This window comes from Microcaecilia unicolor, chromosome 4 (assembly GCF_901765095.1).
Source record: "Microcaecilia unicolor chromosome 4, aMicUni1.1, whole genome shotgun sequence".
Taxonomy (NCBI): Eukaryota; Metazoa; Chordata; class Amphibia; order Gymnophiona; family Siphonopidae; genus Microcaecilia; species Microcaecilia unicolor.
The window spans coordinates 40775263-40795882 of NC_044034.1; the positions used below are offsets into that span (position 1 = coordinate 40775263).

General features: G+C 42.5%; 1 protein-coding gene across 1 annotated transcript in view; it reads left to right on the top strand.

The window, feature by feature from the left end:
* LOC115467854 (cyclic nucleotide-binding domain-containing protein 2-like) overlaps positions 1 to 20620 on the top strand; it is a 123434-nt gene that overhangs the window by 74787 nt on the left and 28027 nt on the right. The window contains exon 8 of the mRNA XM_030199349.1: positions 17996 to 18079. Coding sequence (XP_030055209.1) covers positions 17996 to 18079 — 84 coding nt within the window. The remainder of the gene's footprint in view (positions 1 to 17995; positions 18080 to 20620) is intronic.

Here is a 20620-nt window from a genome sequence, read left to right on the forward strand (position 1 = left end):
CCTAATTTTTGGGAGTCGAGCATGACAAGTGACAGTATTCTCTACCATCACGCCTAACTTCAATGAATGTCACCTGATCCGTCCATATCCCCTTCCATGACCACACCCCTTCTGAGTTGCATGCCTGAAAATTTAGTTGCCGAGTTTATAGAATAACGACTAGGATAGACACCTATATAAATACCAATTGTTACCAATTAACTCCAATTATTAATTAATGCCTTATTAATTAATTTGCATCTCCTGGGCACTCTCCAATTTTGATGACCTATATAGAATCTGGAGAATGCAATCAATTTAGTCTGAAGTGTAATACTGGGTGTTAAATAATTACTCAATGGTAAAGTAGGGTTAATTAAAATCATCTGTTACCTAAATTGTGTAATACAGGATATCAGTATATTAATCCGCAAGACGGATAAACCAACACAACAGGAATGAGATCTCTTAGTGGTCAAGATCATATCTAATTATTTCACAGCCATTTCCTGAAGGTAAGAAAGACCTACCTTTTCCCCAGGGGGTCTCTGCGTGCATCAAAAACATGTGCTGATACCAGCGCAGGCCCCCTTTTGCCACAGCTTTGTAAAAGGGGCCCTCAGTAAGTCTTTTTCACTATTTGTGTAATCCCCCATTATAATGGGGATTACTTAGGGCCCTGTTGACTAAGCCACGCTGTAGGCACACTAACATTTTAGTGCACACTAATGCTAGACAGCCATATATTCCTGTGGGTGTCTCTAGCATTAGTACGTGCTGATTCTTAGTGCATGCTAAAAAGTTAGCGCGCTTATAGCGCAGCCTAGTAAATAGGGCCCTAAGTGTCATCATGAGACAGCTCTCTGGAGGTTCTGATAGGAGGGTTCTGGAGATGTGGCAGGTAAGGATCTGGCCCAAGCGGGTGGGTACCTGGGTATGTATGTAATGTGCAACTTTCTTCAAATCAATCATCTTGCTTGCTAATTCTTCCTACTTTCTTACTCATCTATATGTTGCGACTTTGCCTCACCCTTCACTACTAATTATAATGTTCTAGTACATATTGAGGCATATTTTCAAAGCACTTAGCCTTCCAAAGTTCCATAGGTTTCTATGGAACTGTCAGGTTCTCAGTTTCAGAGCCCGCGGGGCTGGGCTCTGGAGCAAACGTGAGCCCTTGGGCTGCTGACGAGGAGCGACAGCAGCAGGCAAAACCCACCAACCAATGCTGGGCAAGCACACCGGCACTGGCAGGGACTGCAGGCACCACCCAGCAAGCTGGAACACACAGACTGGAATCCCCCGGACTGGAGGACACAGGACTGGAACACTGGACTGGAATCCCCCAGACTGGAGGACACAGGACTGGAACACTGGACTAGAACACACCGGATTGGAACACACCAGACTGGAACACCCTGGACTGGTCCGTACAGCTTCACCTGCACTTAGCCACTGCCCCCCAAGGGTTGAGCCCCTGAGTTCGAGTGGCTGGCAGGACTTACTGGATGACACCGGGTGACACAGGGACCAGGACTGGAAACAGAAGTACTCCTAAATCCTAAACTACTACTACTACTACTACTACTTGACATTTCTATAGCGCTACTACCTAAGTGCTCCCAAGCCCTTCACCAACAGAAGTGTTCCTCACAGTAAACTAACAAAATGACTTCCTAAGCCCTATACTAACAGGAGTGCCCCTAGGCACTGACCTAACAGGAGTGCTTCTCACAGCACCAAAAGGAAAAGCAGGGGAGCCACAAGGAAGCTAAACACATAAGCCAAAAGTGCTTCCAAAGCACCAGACCCAACCATGCTTCTAAAGCACCAAACACAGCAAAGCTTCTAAAGCCCTAGTCACAGAAGTGCTTCTAAAGCACCAAGAGGGAAAAGCAGGGGAACCACAAGGGAAAAGCAGGTAAGCTAAACACACAGTCACAAGTGCATACTGCACTAACACTAACCTGGACCTAAAGCAAGTAGCCAAAAGCAAACGTTGCAAAGGCCCTGAAGGGAAGAACATCACTTCCTTATCAAGGCCCTCCCTGATGATGTCACACTCCCTAGACCCAGGCAGACAGCACACTGAAACCCAGAGAGGCCCAACCCACACCAATGCAGTACCGTGAAGCACTTGAAGCCAGTACACCCAAAGAGAGGTAGAGCTAACTCAGTCCACACACACAGCTGTAGTAAAGTGAAACAATTAGAGTCATGCTGCTGGAAGCTGCCAGCATACAGAGAGAGAGCTAGCTCAGAAAGGCCAGACAAAAGAAACAGAAGCCAGCTAAGAATCTGACCCCCAGAAAAAAGGTAAGTTTGAGAGGGGTTCTGACCACAATCATAACAGGAACTTTGGAAGGCTGAGTGCTTTGAAAATATGCCACATTGTGTTGTCATTGCAAGTCGTATACCATGCCATACTTTGTACTGTTGTTCAAATATTTGTACTGCTCTAATTGCCTCCTGCTCATGTTTGATCTATTCTTACTGTACACTGCCTTGAGTGAATTCCTTCAAAAAGGCGGTAAATAAATCCTGATAAATAAATAAATAAGTTGCAGGGAAAAACATTTCTGGTTATTGAGTGATGGAATGGGAGGAGTTAGGAGTTAATAAATGTTATGGGTGGGGAGTGCACGAGGTCTTTGGTTGCCTGTACCCTCGCTGGGACCCTAGGAGGAGAGGGGGAGTCCTGGATGGGTTCGAGAAACTAAGGCTCATCAAAGAAGTTGATTCTGCTAATTCCAGCATTAACTGTGGAGAACGAGGGGTGATCCAGGGGGGGAATAGGGGATCCAAGCCTGGGAGCAGGAACAGTGAAGAGGTGTTCAGATGCCAAAGGTGGTAGCCTGGAGAGGTGCTCCTTTATTATTATTATTTATTTGGATTTTGCTCACAGCTTTTCAGTAATAGCTCAAGGTGACTTACATTCAGGTATGCTGGGTACTTCCCTGTCCCTGGAGGTCTCACAATCTAATTTCATACCTGAGGCAATGGAGGGTTAAGTGACTTGGCCAAGATCACAAGGAGCAGCAGCGGGAGTTGAACTGGCCACCTTTGGATGACAACACCAGTGCTCTAACCACTTGGCCACTCCTCCACTCCATTGAGGGGAGGAAGTGGACAGCCAGGGAGACCTGATCAACAGGAAGATCTGAGTGTTGCACAAGTGCTAAGATAGAAGGGATGGGTATGGACAGGAGGAGCTGTAAATATGTACATACTATAAGATTATAAATTGCCTTTAAGAAGATACACTAGCCCTCGGATTCTGTATAGCGCACCTAGAGATCCGCGCCAAAATTGCCAAGATTTTATAACAATATACATAACTTAACAAGCTTAACAAGCTAATGAGCACTGATAACAGCACTCAACAAGCAATAATGAGCACTAATTGGCACTGATTAGAATTTACGCGCACAATTCACTAAGCGTATTCTGTAACAAAGTGCTCCAAACTTATATCACATGCAGGCAAAAAGGGGCATGGTTATGGGCATTTCATGTGCTTTCTGAAATTTACACACATAGGTATAGAATACGGCTCAGTACACCTAAATCTATGTGCAGGGATTTATGCCAGGTTTTTGTTGGTATAAATGGATGTGCATAGATTTAAGCACTGATATGTTAACTACACGTATTTTTTTTGTTTTTTTTGTTACATTTGTACCCCGCGCTTTCCCACTCATGGCAGGCGCAATGCGGCTTACATGGGGCAATGGAGGGTTAAGTGACTTGCCCAGAGTCACAAGGAGCTGCCTGTGCCTGAAGTGGAAATCGAACTCTGTTCTGCAGTTCCCCAGGACCAAAGTCCACCACCCTAACCACTAGGCCACTCCTATTCTATGTACTGCGCCTAAATCTAGGCACTGATTATAGAATATGCTTAGTCAGTGTCGATTTTTTAGGCACCATATAGAGAATCTCCCCCTATATCCCTAAATTGCTCTGGATTATAGTTTGGACTTTGATATCAAGTTGGATTACAAATTACTGTTTTGTTGCAAGAAAGAATTGAACAGCCGGTTGCAGGATTTATTGTAAAGTTTGATTATTTTGAATAAGTCTCTGTGGAGTCTTTTCTTTGAGTGCGAGCGAAATTCATTTTCTCCCAAGACTGGTAAAGGGAAGAAAGCAGAGAGTAAGGTAAAATAAAACCCCAACTCATAACCCTACGGCCATGCAGATTTTTATCCAGCCTTGGCTTGCGCCCAAGTTCGAGAGAGAGATAAGACTGGACCTAAATAGTGAGTGGAAAGATGGATTTTCTTTGTGGCCCTGGTCTCGGGGTGCCCTTGACCTTGCGGCAAGCTAGCTGGTGCCTTGGAACTATGTGTGTGTGTGTGCTGAGACCAGGGTTACATTTGTAATAAATATTTTTATATGGATATTTTTTGTTCCCTTTTTTTGGGAGGACCAGGATTACAATGTCAAAAAGGAGGAGGGAAGAGAGAAGGGTCTTCTTCTCTCCATAGGAGCCAACTTTTCAAAATTATTGGAGGTGCTAAACCCAATGAAAATAATCCCTCCCTGGACACATGCAAGGAACTTTCTTAATATTGGGGGTGCTCAAGCACCCACAGTACCCACAGAGTCGGCTCCAATGCTTCTCTCTATACTACTGATTCTGGTACTCCATTTATGGCCTCCCAAGTTTCAACCCCCACCAGATCTTCAGCAATGGTGGCTATGAGGATAAGGCGGAGGAAAAGTGTGAACAGTATGTGTGAGAAAGAGAGTGCGAGTGGATCTTTTAAAGAATGACAGTTAACATCTGCCCCCTCCCTTCCACCCCACAGCTTCACTTTGTTTTTTTCTCCTACAAATTGAGTCCTAATAAAACCTATTTAAGTGCTGCACTGAGATATTTTGGTGGTGTCTGAGAGCTATTACACAATTCAAGAATAATAGCTTCATTGAAAAGAAAAGAATGTAGCAAGTCATTAATAACTCCAATGATAATTGTTTTAATATCATAAATCATAGAGAACTTATTTAGCACTGCCATCAAGAGATGTAGCATACAATAATTCTACTGGAACCCCCATTCATCTTCTGCATTAATCTGTATCTACCGGTTGTGGATTGGTGATAAATGCAGAATTCTGCAGCTATAAAAATAATGCTGCACAAAGGAAAGTTCTTTGCAGCCATTATTCATTTCTGTTTCTTTCATTTGTTTAAGTAGAGGAGTGTGGTAGCCGTGTTAGTCCACTCTTAAGGTTATCAATAGAAATCAAACAAAATAAAACATGGAAAAGAAAATAAGATGATACCTTTTTATTGGACATAACTTAATACATTTCTTGATTAGCTTTCGAAGGTTGCCCTTCTTCCTCAGATCGGAAATAAGCAAATGTGCTAGCTGACAGTGTATATAAGTGAAAACATTCAACATTACTATGACAGTAAAATAGATACCATTGGAGATTCTACATGGAATGTTGCTACTATTGGAGATTCTACATGGAATGTTGCTATTCCACTCGCTGTGAGAGCGAGAGTCTACGTGCACGGACTGTTGAGGATTCAAGGCGGGCAAGATTAACCCGAGTCCCTGATGAAAATATTGAAACCCGCGGCGTCGGGCGTAATTTAGGGGAAGCCAAAGTGGACTTCGACAGAGAGACATGCAGTAATGTTCAAGATAAGTTTTTTCTATTTTTTCTTTTTGAATTATTATATTTTGAGCACGTATACTTTTGGGCACTAGTGGAAAGTGTTTGCAACTGCAATTATTTATGGTTTAATAAAAGGGATTGCCCTATGAAGAGAGACCTAGCCACTAGGCAAAAAACTAATGAAATTGCCGTTAAGTGGTATCGTCCGAGGGTTCCCAATAAACATAGAAAATACGTGAAACCTGCACATATATTAACACATATTCATAGAGGTATTTGTATAATTGCTGTGTGCATACGCTTAGTTCTTATCTTTGGACTAGTGAAGAGCTAGTGGAATAGCAACATTCCATGTAGAATCTATAGAAATCAAACAAAATAAAACATGGAAAAGAAAATAAGATGATACCTTTTTTATTGGACATAACTTAATACATTTCTTGATTAGCTTTCGAAGGTTGCCCTTCTTCCTCAGATCGGAAATAAGCAAATGTGCTAGCTGACAGTGTATATAAGTGAAAACATTCAAGCATTACTATAACAGTCTGACAGGGTGGGAGGATGGGGGTGGGTAGGAGGTATGCATGGGGACATCAAAGCATATCATTGATATTCTAACAGGGTGGGTGTGGATAGGTGAGGGGAGGGTGATCAACAGAGACATACAGCTTTATGGTTTATAATGGGCTAGGAACCCCAGATCCTTGTTAAGTCCTTTCTGTTGGGTGTTAAAATATTCAATCATTCTGACTTCAAATGTCTTACGTTCTTGTATGGTTTTAAAGTTACCTTTGAGGATTCTCACTGTGAAATCACTGGTACAGTGTCCTGGTCCTGTAAAATGTTGACCAACAGGCGTGGGAACCCTGCTGGCACCAGTATTGTTCATATGATGTCTATGTAAATTGAATCTTGTCTTAAGCATCTGGCCTGTTTCTCTAATATAGCATCCTTCGTTACATTTTTTACACTGAATGATATATACCACATTGGAAGATGAGCAAGTGAAAGATCCCTTTATGTTGAATATCTTTCCTTTGTGGATGACTGTGGGGTCCTGTGAAATATTTTGGCATAGTTTGCAACTGGATAAATTACAGGAAAGTGTGCCCTTCTGTTCCTTTTCAGTCTGTGAAGGAAGTTTACTTCTGATTAGCTTGTGTTTTAAATTGGTTTTGAAACTGTTGCAAAACCAGTTTTGCTTTTCATTTTGATTTATGTTTTAAATATATTTTCAATAGGTACAGATAGTGATTTTTCGACTTACATACCTTTTGCATGTTTGAAAAGCTTATTCAATATAAGATCATGTTGTTGATTTTTTAAAATCTTGCCTTCGGGGTCTCCTTAATTTTTGTATTCACACCTTTTGCCCTATGTTCCATCTAAGGCTTTGCATTCCAGTCAACAAAAGTTATTGATTGTTCTCTCAGTCCGGGAGTCCTGGAAATCGATGCTCAGCATAGTTGATCCTGTACTGTGGAATGCCCTCCTGTTTTTAGTATGTACTGAGGGTTCCCTTCCTTTGTTTAAAACTATGCCGAAGACATATTTTGCAGAACTTTTAATATATGACCCTGGCCAGCACTGGAAGGAAGATTACTTTTTCTTCTGGGGTTCTATTGGAATTCAGCAAAATTGCTATTTGTTCTTTCCTATCAAATTGAGGAGTCCTTTTACTAAGGTGCACCGAAAAATGGCCTGCACTGGTCTAGATGTGTGTATTGGATGTTTGCAGGTCCATTTTTCAGCGCACCTGCCAAAAAAAAGGCCTCTTTTTTTTGGCCAAAAATGGACATGCGGCAAAATGAAAATTGGCACGCATCCATTTTGGGCCTGAGAATTTACCGCCACCAACTGACTTAACGGTGAGGTCTCGCGCATTAACTGGGCGGTAAATTGTCAGCGTGCGTACAATGCCGATTTCTGCCCAGTTAGTACCACGCGCCAGAAAATGTTCCGATGTGTGTAGCGGATGCATGTAAAAAATGAAATTACTGTGTAGCTGGGCAGTAGTTCAAAATTGATGCACATAGGACGCGTGTACGCGCCTATGCGGCTTAATAAAAGGGTCCCTATATTTCCTTTTCTCGTGTATTTAATTTGAGAATTACTAAACTGCTTTGATGGCTGGTCCTTAGGCGATCAATCAAATAAACACAACCTTGAATCTTATTGACAAATGTATATTAGCATACAGCTTTAATAAGTGTTATAAAAGAACCATATATATGTATATGCTGCAGCAAGCAGAGATTTAAAGGAGGTGTTTTGAGTGTGGCTTGGAATAGTGCTTCAAAATATAAGTGTATTCTGTGTTTTTGAACAGTATGTATACCTCTGAAATTTCCCAAGTAGCATTTACACTTGCTTCAAGCCACCTCTTGGAAAACTTCTTTATTGAACTTGGGCTTTGGACCTTGCAAGTACCATGAGACTGCCACTAGAGGTCAAAGCAGCATGTGGGCATCACTCCTGTCCATAGGACTATCACTGCACTACCACAGCCTATGAGGTAGGCCTGGCCCAGTAGGGAGGGTGGGCTAAAGGATTGGGGGAGGGGGGCTCAGGATAGGATTTGCCATGTGGGGGGAGGGAGGGCGTTGGGGATCAGGAAATCCTAATGCCATTGTTGAAGTGCCAACATTTTCATGTAGAAGCTTCTGAGTTCATGCTGCTTATTTTGTCACATGTATATTAGTAAAATAGCTGCTCCCCCAGTATGTGGGGAGCAGTTTATCCATACCTATATAGATAAACAAAACTGTATGTGCTGGCAAATACACATGCACTTTTGTTTATCCATATAGGTGTTTTAAGCTCAGTATTTGGCAAAGGCTTTTGATCTGAGCATTCTATGTAAAATGGGCCATAATATGTCATAAGTTTGGAATTCCTAATTACATGGTTTGGAAATTTTGATTGACTCATATATGCAGTGTGGTTTTTTTAGCAAAAAAGGTGCCGGTACTCAAATGCTAGGCCACCCTTTAGGATTGGGGTGATCACTGAGGGCCCCACCCCACAATAGCCAGGCCCCCTGCGACCACTCATAGAATCTATGACAAGACAGAATTGGTGTGTAGAGCCTGAGCTCTATCATTAAAACTTGGGGTCCATGGGTCAATTTTAGCAGACAATGGAAAAGGTGCCGGTACTCAGTACCCCCAAGTACCCCCTCAAAAAAAAAGCCCTGCATATATGATGCTGGTCTCTTAGGTAGAGCTGAATATCCATGAGGTATTTATAAAGCTCTGCCTTTTGTGGCAAGTTCATCCCTTCTTGTCAGGAAAAGATTTGGGACAAATTTACTTTCAGGAAAAAACAGATCAGATCAGAAGAAATTTTGCATCAGAACAGTATGTTCCTGATACTTATATAAAGTATTTGCAGTCCTCTGGAATTATAGTGGATAATTGCTGGTCAGATTTCCATGAGGTTAAATGGTCTGACATGGAAATACAAATTAATAGATTTGCAAAGCACACTGTCTCCTAGATCACTGTCCTACGTATTTTAAGCAATCTGCCCCTCTCAGTTTTAAACAAAAGTTAATTGAATGGCTAAGAGCTTCACTTTCATTGGGCTGGTTTCCTGGATCTATGGGAGATATTATTCTCACCCTTATTGTCAAAGATTTCAAAGTCTCTTCTTCACTGGTGTCCAACTACAGACCAGTTGTATCTATTCCTTTTTGGCAAAGTTGATGGAAGGTTTGGTGGCTCTACAGTTATGGAATCATCTGGACAAATTTGATATTCTACATAGTTCGCAATCAGGATTTTGAAGTAATATTAGCACTGAGACAATAATTAGAGCAGCTTTATCTGAAATTAGACATTTTCTGGGTCAACAGGCACTTGTTTTACAATTCATCAAGCGCTTTTGACCTAGTTGATTATGCTTTACTGCTGCATCTACTGAGTGATATTGGTCTGACCAACAGAGTGTTGTCCTGGTTTCAGGGTTTTCTGATGACGTGATCTTATAGAGTTAAAATGGATGGCTCCTTCTTTTGTAGTTGGTATGCAAGATGTGGTGTGCCACAGGGATCTCCATTGTCACCTATTTTATTTAACATTCTGTTGGCCTCTGTAGGGAGGCTACTGGAATATGCAGGTTTAATTTTTTTTATATATATGCTGATGACATTACTGTCATAATTCCAGTCCCTTCAGGCTTAGCAAATGTGGTTCTTAGGGTTCAACACTGTATTTCATTAATTGCTAAATGGATGTCAGACAGTTTACTAAAGCTAAATAAGGATAAGATCAAAAGACAAGATAGATTCCATTGTTATGGAGAAGGTTAGTTATAAATTGGAATACTAGGGGTAATTTTAGATTATAATCTAACATTAGAATCGCATGTACAACAACTAAAACAAAATTGTTTCTGGACAATGAGAAAACTTAGACAAATTGAACATTCTTTGACACAAGAACACTTTTTATCGTGCAGACTTTGATTTTTATCTAAATTAGATTACTTCAACATTATGTATATAGGATGTACAAAGGCCCTGTTAAAAAACAACAAAACAAAACTGCAGACAGTGCTGAATGTTGCAGTAAGACTGAATCACTCAAGTAGGAAATCTGATAGTGACCCTTTAGGTATAGTAGATTTTCTCTGTTCCCGGAGGGCTCACCATATAATATGAAGGGATTTAGGTGGGATTTATACCTGGGTCTCTTTATGTGAAGTCCCCTGCACTGACCACTAAGTTGTCCCTCAGCACTGCTGGGATGTCTGTGTGGCAAGTTCACAAGGAATGCTGCCAGAGAGGTGACCCTATAGCTTGTCTTGCCCTTGGACTTTTTCTTTTCTGAGAATGGTACTTACAGATGAACGTGTTGAGCATGAAAATGTCAGGTTCAAAGCCATAACTGAACCCCAAATTTTGAAGATTTTCTGGCTCAGTTATTGTTGTGAGCTACATGTTTGAGACATTTTCGGCCAAACATCTGAATTTGGACTTAGATGTCATATTGAAAATGACCCTCCATGTTTCTAATGATCACTTTAGCCAGCAGAATTAATGAGCCCCTGGACCTAGTCGCTAGGGATGCAATTTTATAACAAGTCGTCAAAATGTAGATGCCTACTTTGTTTGGGTAGTGAGCCTATTCTATTCTATTCTATTTATTTATTGGTACTTTATCTGTATAAGTGTTCTTATGGAACCTACATTTAGGCGCATGAATTTATGACAGGGTGATGGCTTGTGTAAATGCAAGCACCTAAGTGCAGTGTTTACATATGTAATGTAAATTATAGTATTCTCTACACTAAAGGCCAAATTCTTAAATAGCACCTAAAAATCGGCACTGAAAATTTAACACACTTAGGGCCTTGTTTACTAAGCAGCATTATAGGCGCGTTAACATTTTTAATGCATGCAAAGCATATACGAGCCTACAATATCCCTATAGGCGCCTACATGGTTAGCACACACGCTAAGTGTAGATGTGCTAAAAACACTAACACACCTTAGTAAACAGGGCCCTTAGCATGATTCTATAAGGGGTATGCGTCCTTTAGAATTGTGCTTTGCGCACAACTGCGCCTAACTGTAGGCCCCTGCAATTAGGCCTGCTCATAGTTATCTACAGTTAGACATGATTCTATATGTACATGCATAAAAGTTAGGAATGTTCCTGGAACACCCCAAAAATGCCCCTAGCCACGCCTCTAAATAGTTACATGCATTAGGCTTAGTTACATGCAGATCGTTATAGAATATGATATGCCAGTAAATCCTAATTAGGGACAATTAGTACCGGTAATTGGTTTTCACCAATTATCAGTGCAGATTGGCTCACTATTCAATGAAGTTATGTGCGCTGAATTGGGTTCGCACCCAATTTAACACACATGACTCTAGGCGCCATATCTAGAATTTGAGCATAAGCGTATAAATGTCAGTGCCACCTATGCCCTGCCTATGCTCCTCTCCTGTTGCCCCCTTTCAATTACACACTAAACCAGGTAACATGATGGCGCACACTGTTACCAAATGGCTTCTATAGGGGCCCTTTTATGAAAGGGTTGCTAGGCAACAAGCTGCCAGTGGTTGTTCCAGCTCTAGTGGTTTTAGAATTTTTACTGCAGCGCTAATCTGGCAGTAATTGGGTAGCGCCATGCCCTGCCTGGTTACCACCAGGTTTTCACAGGAGCCCTTACTGCCACCTTAATGGGTGGCGGTAAGTGCTCCCCTCCTCATGGCCATGCGGTAAGAGTAACCTTACCACATGGCCATTTTTAGGGGGGGGGGGGCCTTTTTATTTGCTGCAGTAAAAAGGGCCCTGGCATGTGGGAAAAGCAGCCCCCGCTTCTACCACAGGGCTCTTTTTACACAGCTTGATAAAAGGACCCCATAGTCTTTTATGACATTTTGATTTGATTTGTGATTTTTTTTCCTCAAATGTTAAACGCTTTTGTTTTCCTTAATTGATTAATTAGAATGTATTTCAGGGTGTCCCTTTTTTGTTTTGCTTTGCTATTTATATTTTGGTTTCCTTTGCTTTTATACCACCACTATTTTTTGCCGCCCTGGTGTCAGAATTCTCCCTTAACCAGTCTATCCTCCTATCAACAATATTTCCCAGGCTATATGTTCATAGAGGTGAATGACTCCGACAGAGTGTAGATTGCAAGAGAGCTGTCATTGTCAGCCTAGAGTAAACCTAAGCCCTCTGAAGGTGTATCATATTTTTGTGTCTATTGACTCAAAAAGGCTTGAGATTTGCAGTAACTAAACAATTTCTAATTGTATAGCTATTGGCACCTCCTTCTGTTATGCTCAGGGATGTTTAACTGTAGTCTAGAACAGTGGCATAGCCACAGGTGGGCCTGGGTGGGCCGGGGCCCACCCACTTAGGGCTCAGGCCCACCCAACAGTAGCACACATTTGGTGGTAGCTGGTGGGGATCCTAAGCTTAGCCAGCTGGTCCCCTTGATGGTAACGAAAACACTACTCTCCACGATACCAGAACCTGCGCATGCTCAGTATTCAGCGCATGCGTACTGCAGACTGCCATGGTGGAAAGAAGCATTTCACCGCAAGCTGAGATATTTTTGTTTGTGGTGGTTGGGGGGGGGGGGGGGGGAAGAGCACTTGGTGCCCACCCATTTCTTGCCTAGGCCCACCCAAAATCTGTAGTCTGGCTACACCCCTGGTCTAGAAGCTTGTGCTAACACTCATACGGCAATGTTTGAGTCATGGTAGCACTGATGGCCTATCTAAGACCAACCTTTGTGAAAGATATCTGTAACACTACTATGTGGAGTTCAGATCACACATTTACGTAGCAATACTGCTTGTAACCTGGTCAGTATTCCAGAGTCTGAGGGACAGAATCCAACTCTAAGCTACTCCCAGAAGTGTGACTTGTCATTGTGTTTGTCCTCTGAGAGAGCAAAGTTGCTCATCTGTAACAACTGTTCTCTGAAGAAAGCAGGACGATGAGCTATACATAATCTCCCTGTCCCCCTCAGGACCCCACAAGGCAACAGTGCATGGGAAACCCTGTATCTATCAGGAAAAACGTTTATGTTTATTTCCAGAAATATCTGGGAGATGTGCATTGATTCTATTGGATGTCACTATCATGTGTAAGAGATCATTTAATGTTATTGAAGAACAGCTATTACAGGTTAGCAATTTGACCTAACTTGTACAAGCTTTAAATTCAAAATCAATTTATTTTATCAAGTAATTATTCAGAGGAAAATGATCCAAGTTTTTACAACTATCACAACAAGTGAAGTACAACTATTAAAGGAGCTGTAAGTCTTAACACTGTGAAAAACAATTGCATATTTAAACAAAATACAGTACATACACCAAGCAGCCTAATCCCAGCTGTGAACTGCTGTGCTGTCTGTTTATAAGGCTCCTAAGATTCTCTGTAATTTAATTATAAGGCCCCTTGTGAGTCATTCTGCCATTGGGGGATAGGTTTGTTTTATCTGACCTAAAACATGAATGAAAACCTCTAAAGCTCAATAACACAGAACCTCTCAGGCCCTGTAAAATGTAATAAGGCATTGTAGAATGCTACGTTGTTAGTTTTAAATTTAAAATGAAAAGCTCTACAGGCAGCTATAATGGAATGGTCTTATTAACCAGTTGATTAGTTCATAGTGTGAAGTGCATCTACACGTGTTTGTTGGCCATGCAAGTATAAAGCAAATTTAGCATTCCCATTGGCTGAATCAGATGTTGTGCATAAATAATAATAATATTACATAGAAACAGAGAAAAATGTAGGCAGATAAAAAGCATATGGCCTATCCAGTCTGCCCATCCATGCCATCTACTCTCCCTATCACTCCCTTAGAGATCCGATGTACTTGTCTCAAGCTCTCTTGAATTCAGATACTGTTTTTGTCTCCACCACTTGCACCAGGAGGCCATTTCACAAATTCACCACCCTTTCCTTGAAGAAGGATTTCCTCAGGTTACCTCTGAGTCTATCTCCTTTCAATTTCAACCTATGCCCCCTCATTCCAGAACTTCCTTTCAATTGAAAGATTTGCCTCCTGTGCATAAGTAGAGGAGTGTAGTAGCCGTGTTAGTCCACTCTTAAGGTTATCAATAGAAATCAAACAAAATAAAACATGGAAAAGAAAATAAGATGATACCTTTTTTATTGGACATAACTTAATACATTTCTTGATTAGCTTTCGAAGGTTGCCCTTCTTCGTCAGATCGGAAATAAGCAAATGTGCTAGCTGACAGTGTATATAAGTGAAAACATTCAAGCATTACTATGACAGTCTGACAGGGTGGGAGGATGGGGGTGGATCGGAGGTATGCATGGGAACATCAAAGCATATCATTGATATTCTAACAGGATGGGTGTGGATAATTGAGGGGTGGGGTGATCAACAGAGAAATACAGCTTTATGGTTTATAATGGGCTAGGAACCCCAGATCCTTGTTAAGTCCTTTCTGTTGGGTGTTAAAATATTCAATCATTCTGACTTCAAAGGTCTTACGTTCTTGTATGGTTTTAAAGTTACCTTTCAGGATTCTCACTGTGAAGTCACTGGTACAGTGTCCTGGTCCTGTATAATGTTGACCAACAGGCGTGGGAACCCTTCTGGCACCAGTATTGTTCATGTGATGTCTATGTAAATTGAATCTTGTCTTAAGCATCTGGCCTGTTTCTCCAATATAGCATCCTTCGTTACATTTTTTACACTGAATAATATATACCACATTGGAAGATGAGCAAGTGAAAGATCCCTTTATGTTGAATATCTTTCCTTTGTGGGTAACTGTGGGGTCCTGTGAAATATTTTGGCATAGTTTGCAACTGGATAGATTACAGGGACGTGTGCCCTTCTGTTCCTTTTCAGTCTGTGATGGAAGTTTACTTCTGATTAGCTTGTGTTTTAAGTTGGGTGGTTGTCAGAAGGCCAGTACTGGTGGGGATGGGAATATCTCTTTCAGTAATTCATCCTCCTGGAGTATAGGTTGTAGATCTCTTATGATTTTCCTCAGTTTTTCCAGCTCTGGATTGTATGTCACTGCAAGGGGGATTCTGTCTGTGGATTTTTTCTCCTTGTACTGTAGCAGATTCTCCCTGGGTGTTTTGAGGGAGGAGGCAATATTCTTGGAGATTATTTTGGGGTTGTAGCCTTTCTGTTTGAAGGATGCACTCAGGCTTTTAAGGTGTCTGTCTCTGTCCCCTGGGTCAGAGCAGATACGGTGGTATCTTGTGGCTTGGCTGTAAATGATGGATCTTTTTGTATGTGAAGAATGGAAGCTGGAGTTGTGGAGGTAGCTGCATCTGTCTGTGGGTTTCTTGTATATAGATGTTTGTATACAGCCATCACTGATTGAGACCGTGGTGTCCAAAAAATTGAATGCTAAAGAAATGCAGGGTCATGCATTTTGGCTGCAAAAATCCGAGAGAACATTATAGTTTAGAGGGTGAAGAATGGCAATGTATTCCTATGGGAGTCTTTAGCGTTTAGCGCGCCTATTTTTAATGCACGCTGAAAATGCCAGTGCACCTACGTAAAAGACCCCCTATGTTAGGCACCTAGAACTGAAAATCAGCATTAGGCTCCTAGATGTTTTCCTCCAGCTTGATCTCATCCCTTGTCCTACCCACTTTTAAGGAACTTTGTAAAACCAAGCAACTAGATTATAGTAACTTGGAGGGGAATAATCGAACGTCACCGGCGAAATAGATCACCGGCGATCTATTTTGGTGGTGGCGCAACAGCTGGCCGGAACCATATTATCAAAAAGATGGCCGGCCATCTTTTTTTTTCGATAATACGGTTTAGACCGGCCAAATGCCTTGGATATCGCTGGGTTTGAGATGGCCGGTTTTGTTTTTCAGCGATAATGGAAAAAAATGTCGGCCATCTCCAACCCGGTGACATCCAAGGCATTTGGTCGTGGGAGGAGCCAGCATTTGTAGTGCACTTACATGCCAGGACACCAACTGGGCACCCTAGGGGTCAGTGTGGTGGACTTCAGAAACAGCTCCCACATGCATAGCTCCCTTACTGTGGGTGCTGAGCCTCCCCCCCAAACCCCCTACCTACAAATATGCACCCACTAAAAGTGCTCCAGGGACCTGCACACACTCAGGCCTCTAGGACTTGTTGCTGCTGTATAACCTTGGCACAGCAGTTGACACCTGAAGACTAATGTCTTTGAAAAAGTGCTTTATTTGAATAAGCACCTTTACTCACAGTTAACTGCAGATCAGAGGTTGTGCCCCACTGGCAAAGAGTCTCCCTGATACTGAGATTAGCAGTAGGTCCGAGCAATGCTGTACAATGCCCTCTTTCAGTAACATTCAAGGTAATAACGTTTTCTAACGTGGGTAACACATGAAAGGGATCTAAAACTGGCTTACAAAAATGGCCACTACCTCATGGACTACCGGAAACAAAACAGGGCACACTCTGACTCAGTTAGCAGGGGAGAAAAGCACCATGGGAGTAGAGCCCAGTACCCTACACCCACCACAATGCATTGCTGATGTGACTCTGCAGGACACCTAATAGAAAAGGTGTCACACTCACCCGAGAGCCACATCGCAACCAGGGAAAGGCTGTCAGACGATACAACACATTCTGCTGTCATGGAGGTGGGTACGGGATTTGAGGCTGGCATACAGGCTGGCAAAAAAGGTTTTCATTTTAACTTTTGTAGTATGGTAGGGGGTTGGTGACCACTGGGGGATTAAGGGGAGGTCATTCTCCATTCCATTCGGTGGTCATCTGGTCAGTTGGGGCACCTTTTTGAAACTTAGTCGTGAAAATAAAAGAACCAAGTAAACCTGGCCAAATACCGCTTAACGCCGTTTTTTTTTCCATTATCGCCGAAAGCCGGCCATCTGGTAGCCACGCCCATGCCCGCCCATGCCCCGCCTTCACTTCACTGGCAACACACCCCCTTGAACTTTCGCCGGCGAGGCGACGGGAAAGCGGCGATGCTGTTAAAAAGCCAGCTTTCGATTATACGCTTTTAGCAGCTTTTACGAAATTGCCGGCGATCTCCCGATTTGTGTCGGAAGATCGCAGGCGAAAAGTTTCGATTATAAGCTGGATAGTAACATAGTAGATGATGGCAGAAGAAGACCTACACTGTCCATCCAGTCTGCCCAACAAGATGAACTCATGTGTATACCTTACCTTGATTTGTACCTGTCTTTTTCAAGGCACAGACTGTATGTCTGCCCAGCACTATCCCCTCCTCCCAACCACCAGCCCCGCCTCTCACCACCGGCACTGGCACAGACCGTATAAGTCTGCCCAGCACTATTCCCCGCCTCCCAACCACCAGTCCCGCCTCCCACCACCGGATCTGGCACAGACCGTATAAGTCTGCCCACCACTATCTTCGCCTCCCAACCACCAACCCCTCTTCCTCGAACCGGCTCCGCTACCCAATTTCGGCTAAGCTTCTGAGGATCCATTCCTTCTGCACAACTAGATTATGGTGCTTAGCAAGGTGGACCGAAGGGAGAGATTTCTGTTTATTTATTTATAATATTTGTACCCCGCACTTTCCCACTCAATAGCAGGCTCAATGCAGCTAACATAGTAAAGCAGGTTAAGAAAGTGATATAGAATGGATACAACTGTGAATTATAAGTAATAAGGTGGTCATTTATGTGTGGATATATAAGATAGGTAAGGAAAGAAGGATGAAAGGAATATGTAAGAGGCTAACTCTTGATGGAAATGTTTTGAAATTTCCCCTTATTGAAAAGGAATTGAAAAGACTGGTTTGGCTAATTTTTATTTTGACAACAAATAACTATCTCTGTAATTTCTATTCTATATTGGTCTTTTTGAAGTATTTGATTTAATTCACCTTTATATATAACTTTCTATTTTCATAGGATGTTGCAATTTTGACGAGCAATAGAAGAAATGCTACTGTTGTTTGCCACGATACTGTGTCTGTGCTAGCAGTTCCAAGAGAGGTAAATACTCTTATTTTCCTTAAGATAGGAGTTTTGCTATTAGACAGCAGATCTATTACTCTCCTGTTTACTAAGCCGCACTAGCGACTGCTGTGTGCTAATGCTGACACAGCCCATTCACTTTGAACGGGCTGTGTTGGCATTGCCGCAACGGCAAAAGCTAGCGTGGCTTAGTAAACAGTGAGCTAAGCACAGAACAGAAAAGGGGTACTCGAGTAAGACTCCATATGTTTGTAACATCCCACACATGGCTGCAACAAGCAGCGGTATGCAGTGGCGTTCCTAGGGGAGCTGACACCCGGGGCTGATCGCCGATGCGCTCCGCCCCCCGGGTGCAGCGCCCCCCCCGGAACAGCACGACGCCCCCCCGGCAAAAAAAACCCCGATCCCCCGGCGAAATAACCCCCCCCAGGTGCACTCTGTTGGGGGGGGGGTGGGGGTGCCACGCGCCTGCTGGCTCTTTGTTTTCATGCTCCCTCTGCCCTGGAACATGAAGTAACCTATTCCGGGGCAAAGGGAGCATGAAAACGAAGAGCCGACAGGCACGCAGCACCCCCCCAGCGGCGTGCACCTGGGGTGGACCGCCCCCACCGCCACTGGCGGTATGCCCATCACGGGCTTACCATGCATCAAACAAGAACTACCACCGGGCTACCTCAGCAGGCCAGTGGTAGTTCCCACCCCTAGAGCATGACATTTTTGGTACAAGTTTGTCTAGCTCAAGTGGAGGTATTCTTGCGGGTGTACTTTGGGCATGCTTTCTACTTACGCTTTTATTTTTATATAATGCACCTCCAAATGTTTATAGCTGACAAGTTTATAGAGCTCTATCATATCTCCCCTCAGCCATCTCTTCTCCAAGCAGAGGTTTTTTCAGACAAGTAAAGCACTGAAAAAAACCCGGCCTTTTCTTCTGCATTTGCATATAAATATTAAGCTGAGAAATTCAGCTGGAATAGTATGAAATGCACCTAAAATAAAATGGTGAATTTGCAGATGCTTCAGAACAGAGGTAAATATCTGTGTGCATTTCCAGTGGATACTGTGTGTGTGCAGAGCTGATCAGAGCCACGGCAGTTGATTCTGACCTGAGAAGGGTTCATGCTGGCAGGCTGCCAAGCAGATCAGCTTAAATGATATGGTGGTTCCTCCTGAGGAAGAAAACGAAATGCGGTCCTGCATAGAGGAACCGACGTTTGGTTAAGGACCACAGCAAAATTTTACCATGAGTAACTCATTCCTCCAACGTAGTGCCTGAGGAGTATTGAAAGCAGACTCATTTACTTATTGAGGAAAGCACTGGAGACTTTTTGCAAACCCTCAAAATAGACATTGTAAGAAAGGGAAACTGGAAGATCAAAGACAGTAGAATTACAAAGAATGTTTGCCTTTAATTTTGTGTAACACTGTGATATTTATTTGAGGAATGTAAAATGTGAAATATAATGTGCAGTGCAATAATATTCAAAACAGCAAGTTGTATAAAACTTTAAACGCTTATAGAGTCACTAAGCAGACACGCTACAGGAGTGAATGGGTATGAAAGACAGAAGAGAGTTGTGTGTGTATTTACAGATTTTAAAATGCACATGAGCAGGTTTTGAAGCGCATGTGTTCAATAAAGAGTTTTGTATTTCAACAGTCTGGAGCAAATTTGTAGTTTATTATATACCACACCTATTACCCACAACAGACTTCTAGGCAGTTCACAAAAACAAAGAAAATTCTTCTCTTGAAGAGGAATATACAACAATAACATAACAATCATTATATTTAATAATTCTCTTCTTAAACCCTAACTTCTAATGTGTGTAAGCAAAATGGGGCATGTTAAAAGCAGGGAAATGGGTGTTTCATGGGTGTTCCAGAATTTACACACGTAGTTACAGAATATGTCCCAATGTGCCTAAATCTACGCACTGGGATTTATGCCATATTTTCACTGGTAAAGATTGATGCATGTAGTTTTAGACGCTGGGATAATAAGTGTATTCTATATACCATGCCTAAATCTAGGCACTGCTTATAGAATACTAGTAAAAAAGGCCCGTTTCTGACACAAATGAAACGGGCGCTAGCAAGGTTTTCCTCGGAGTGTATATGTTTGGGAGAGTGTATGTGAGAGTGACTGTTTGAGAGTCAGAGTGAAAGTGTGAGTGTGTGTGTGTGAGAGAGAGAGTGAGTCTGGGTGTGAGTGTGTTTGTGAGAGAGTGTGTGTGTGAGAATGAGAGTGTGTGCAAGTGTGTATGTGAGACACAGTGTGAGAGAGAGTGTGTGTGTGTGGGCGAGAGAGTGTGTGTGAGACACAGATTCTCTGTGAGAGTGAGTGTATGAGACCAAGCGAGTGTGTAAGTGACTGTGTGGCACATAGAGAGTGAATGTGATACAGTGTGAGACAGAGTGTGTGAGAGTGAGAGTCAGAAAGACATTGTATATGAGAGAGAGAGAGTGTGAGCCCTGCCCTCCCAATCCATGCCCATCTGTCCCCTGCCCCCTCCATTCATCCTTTTCCAGCAATTCCCCTCTCTCCCTGAGCCCTGC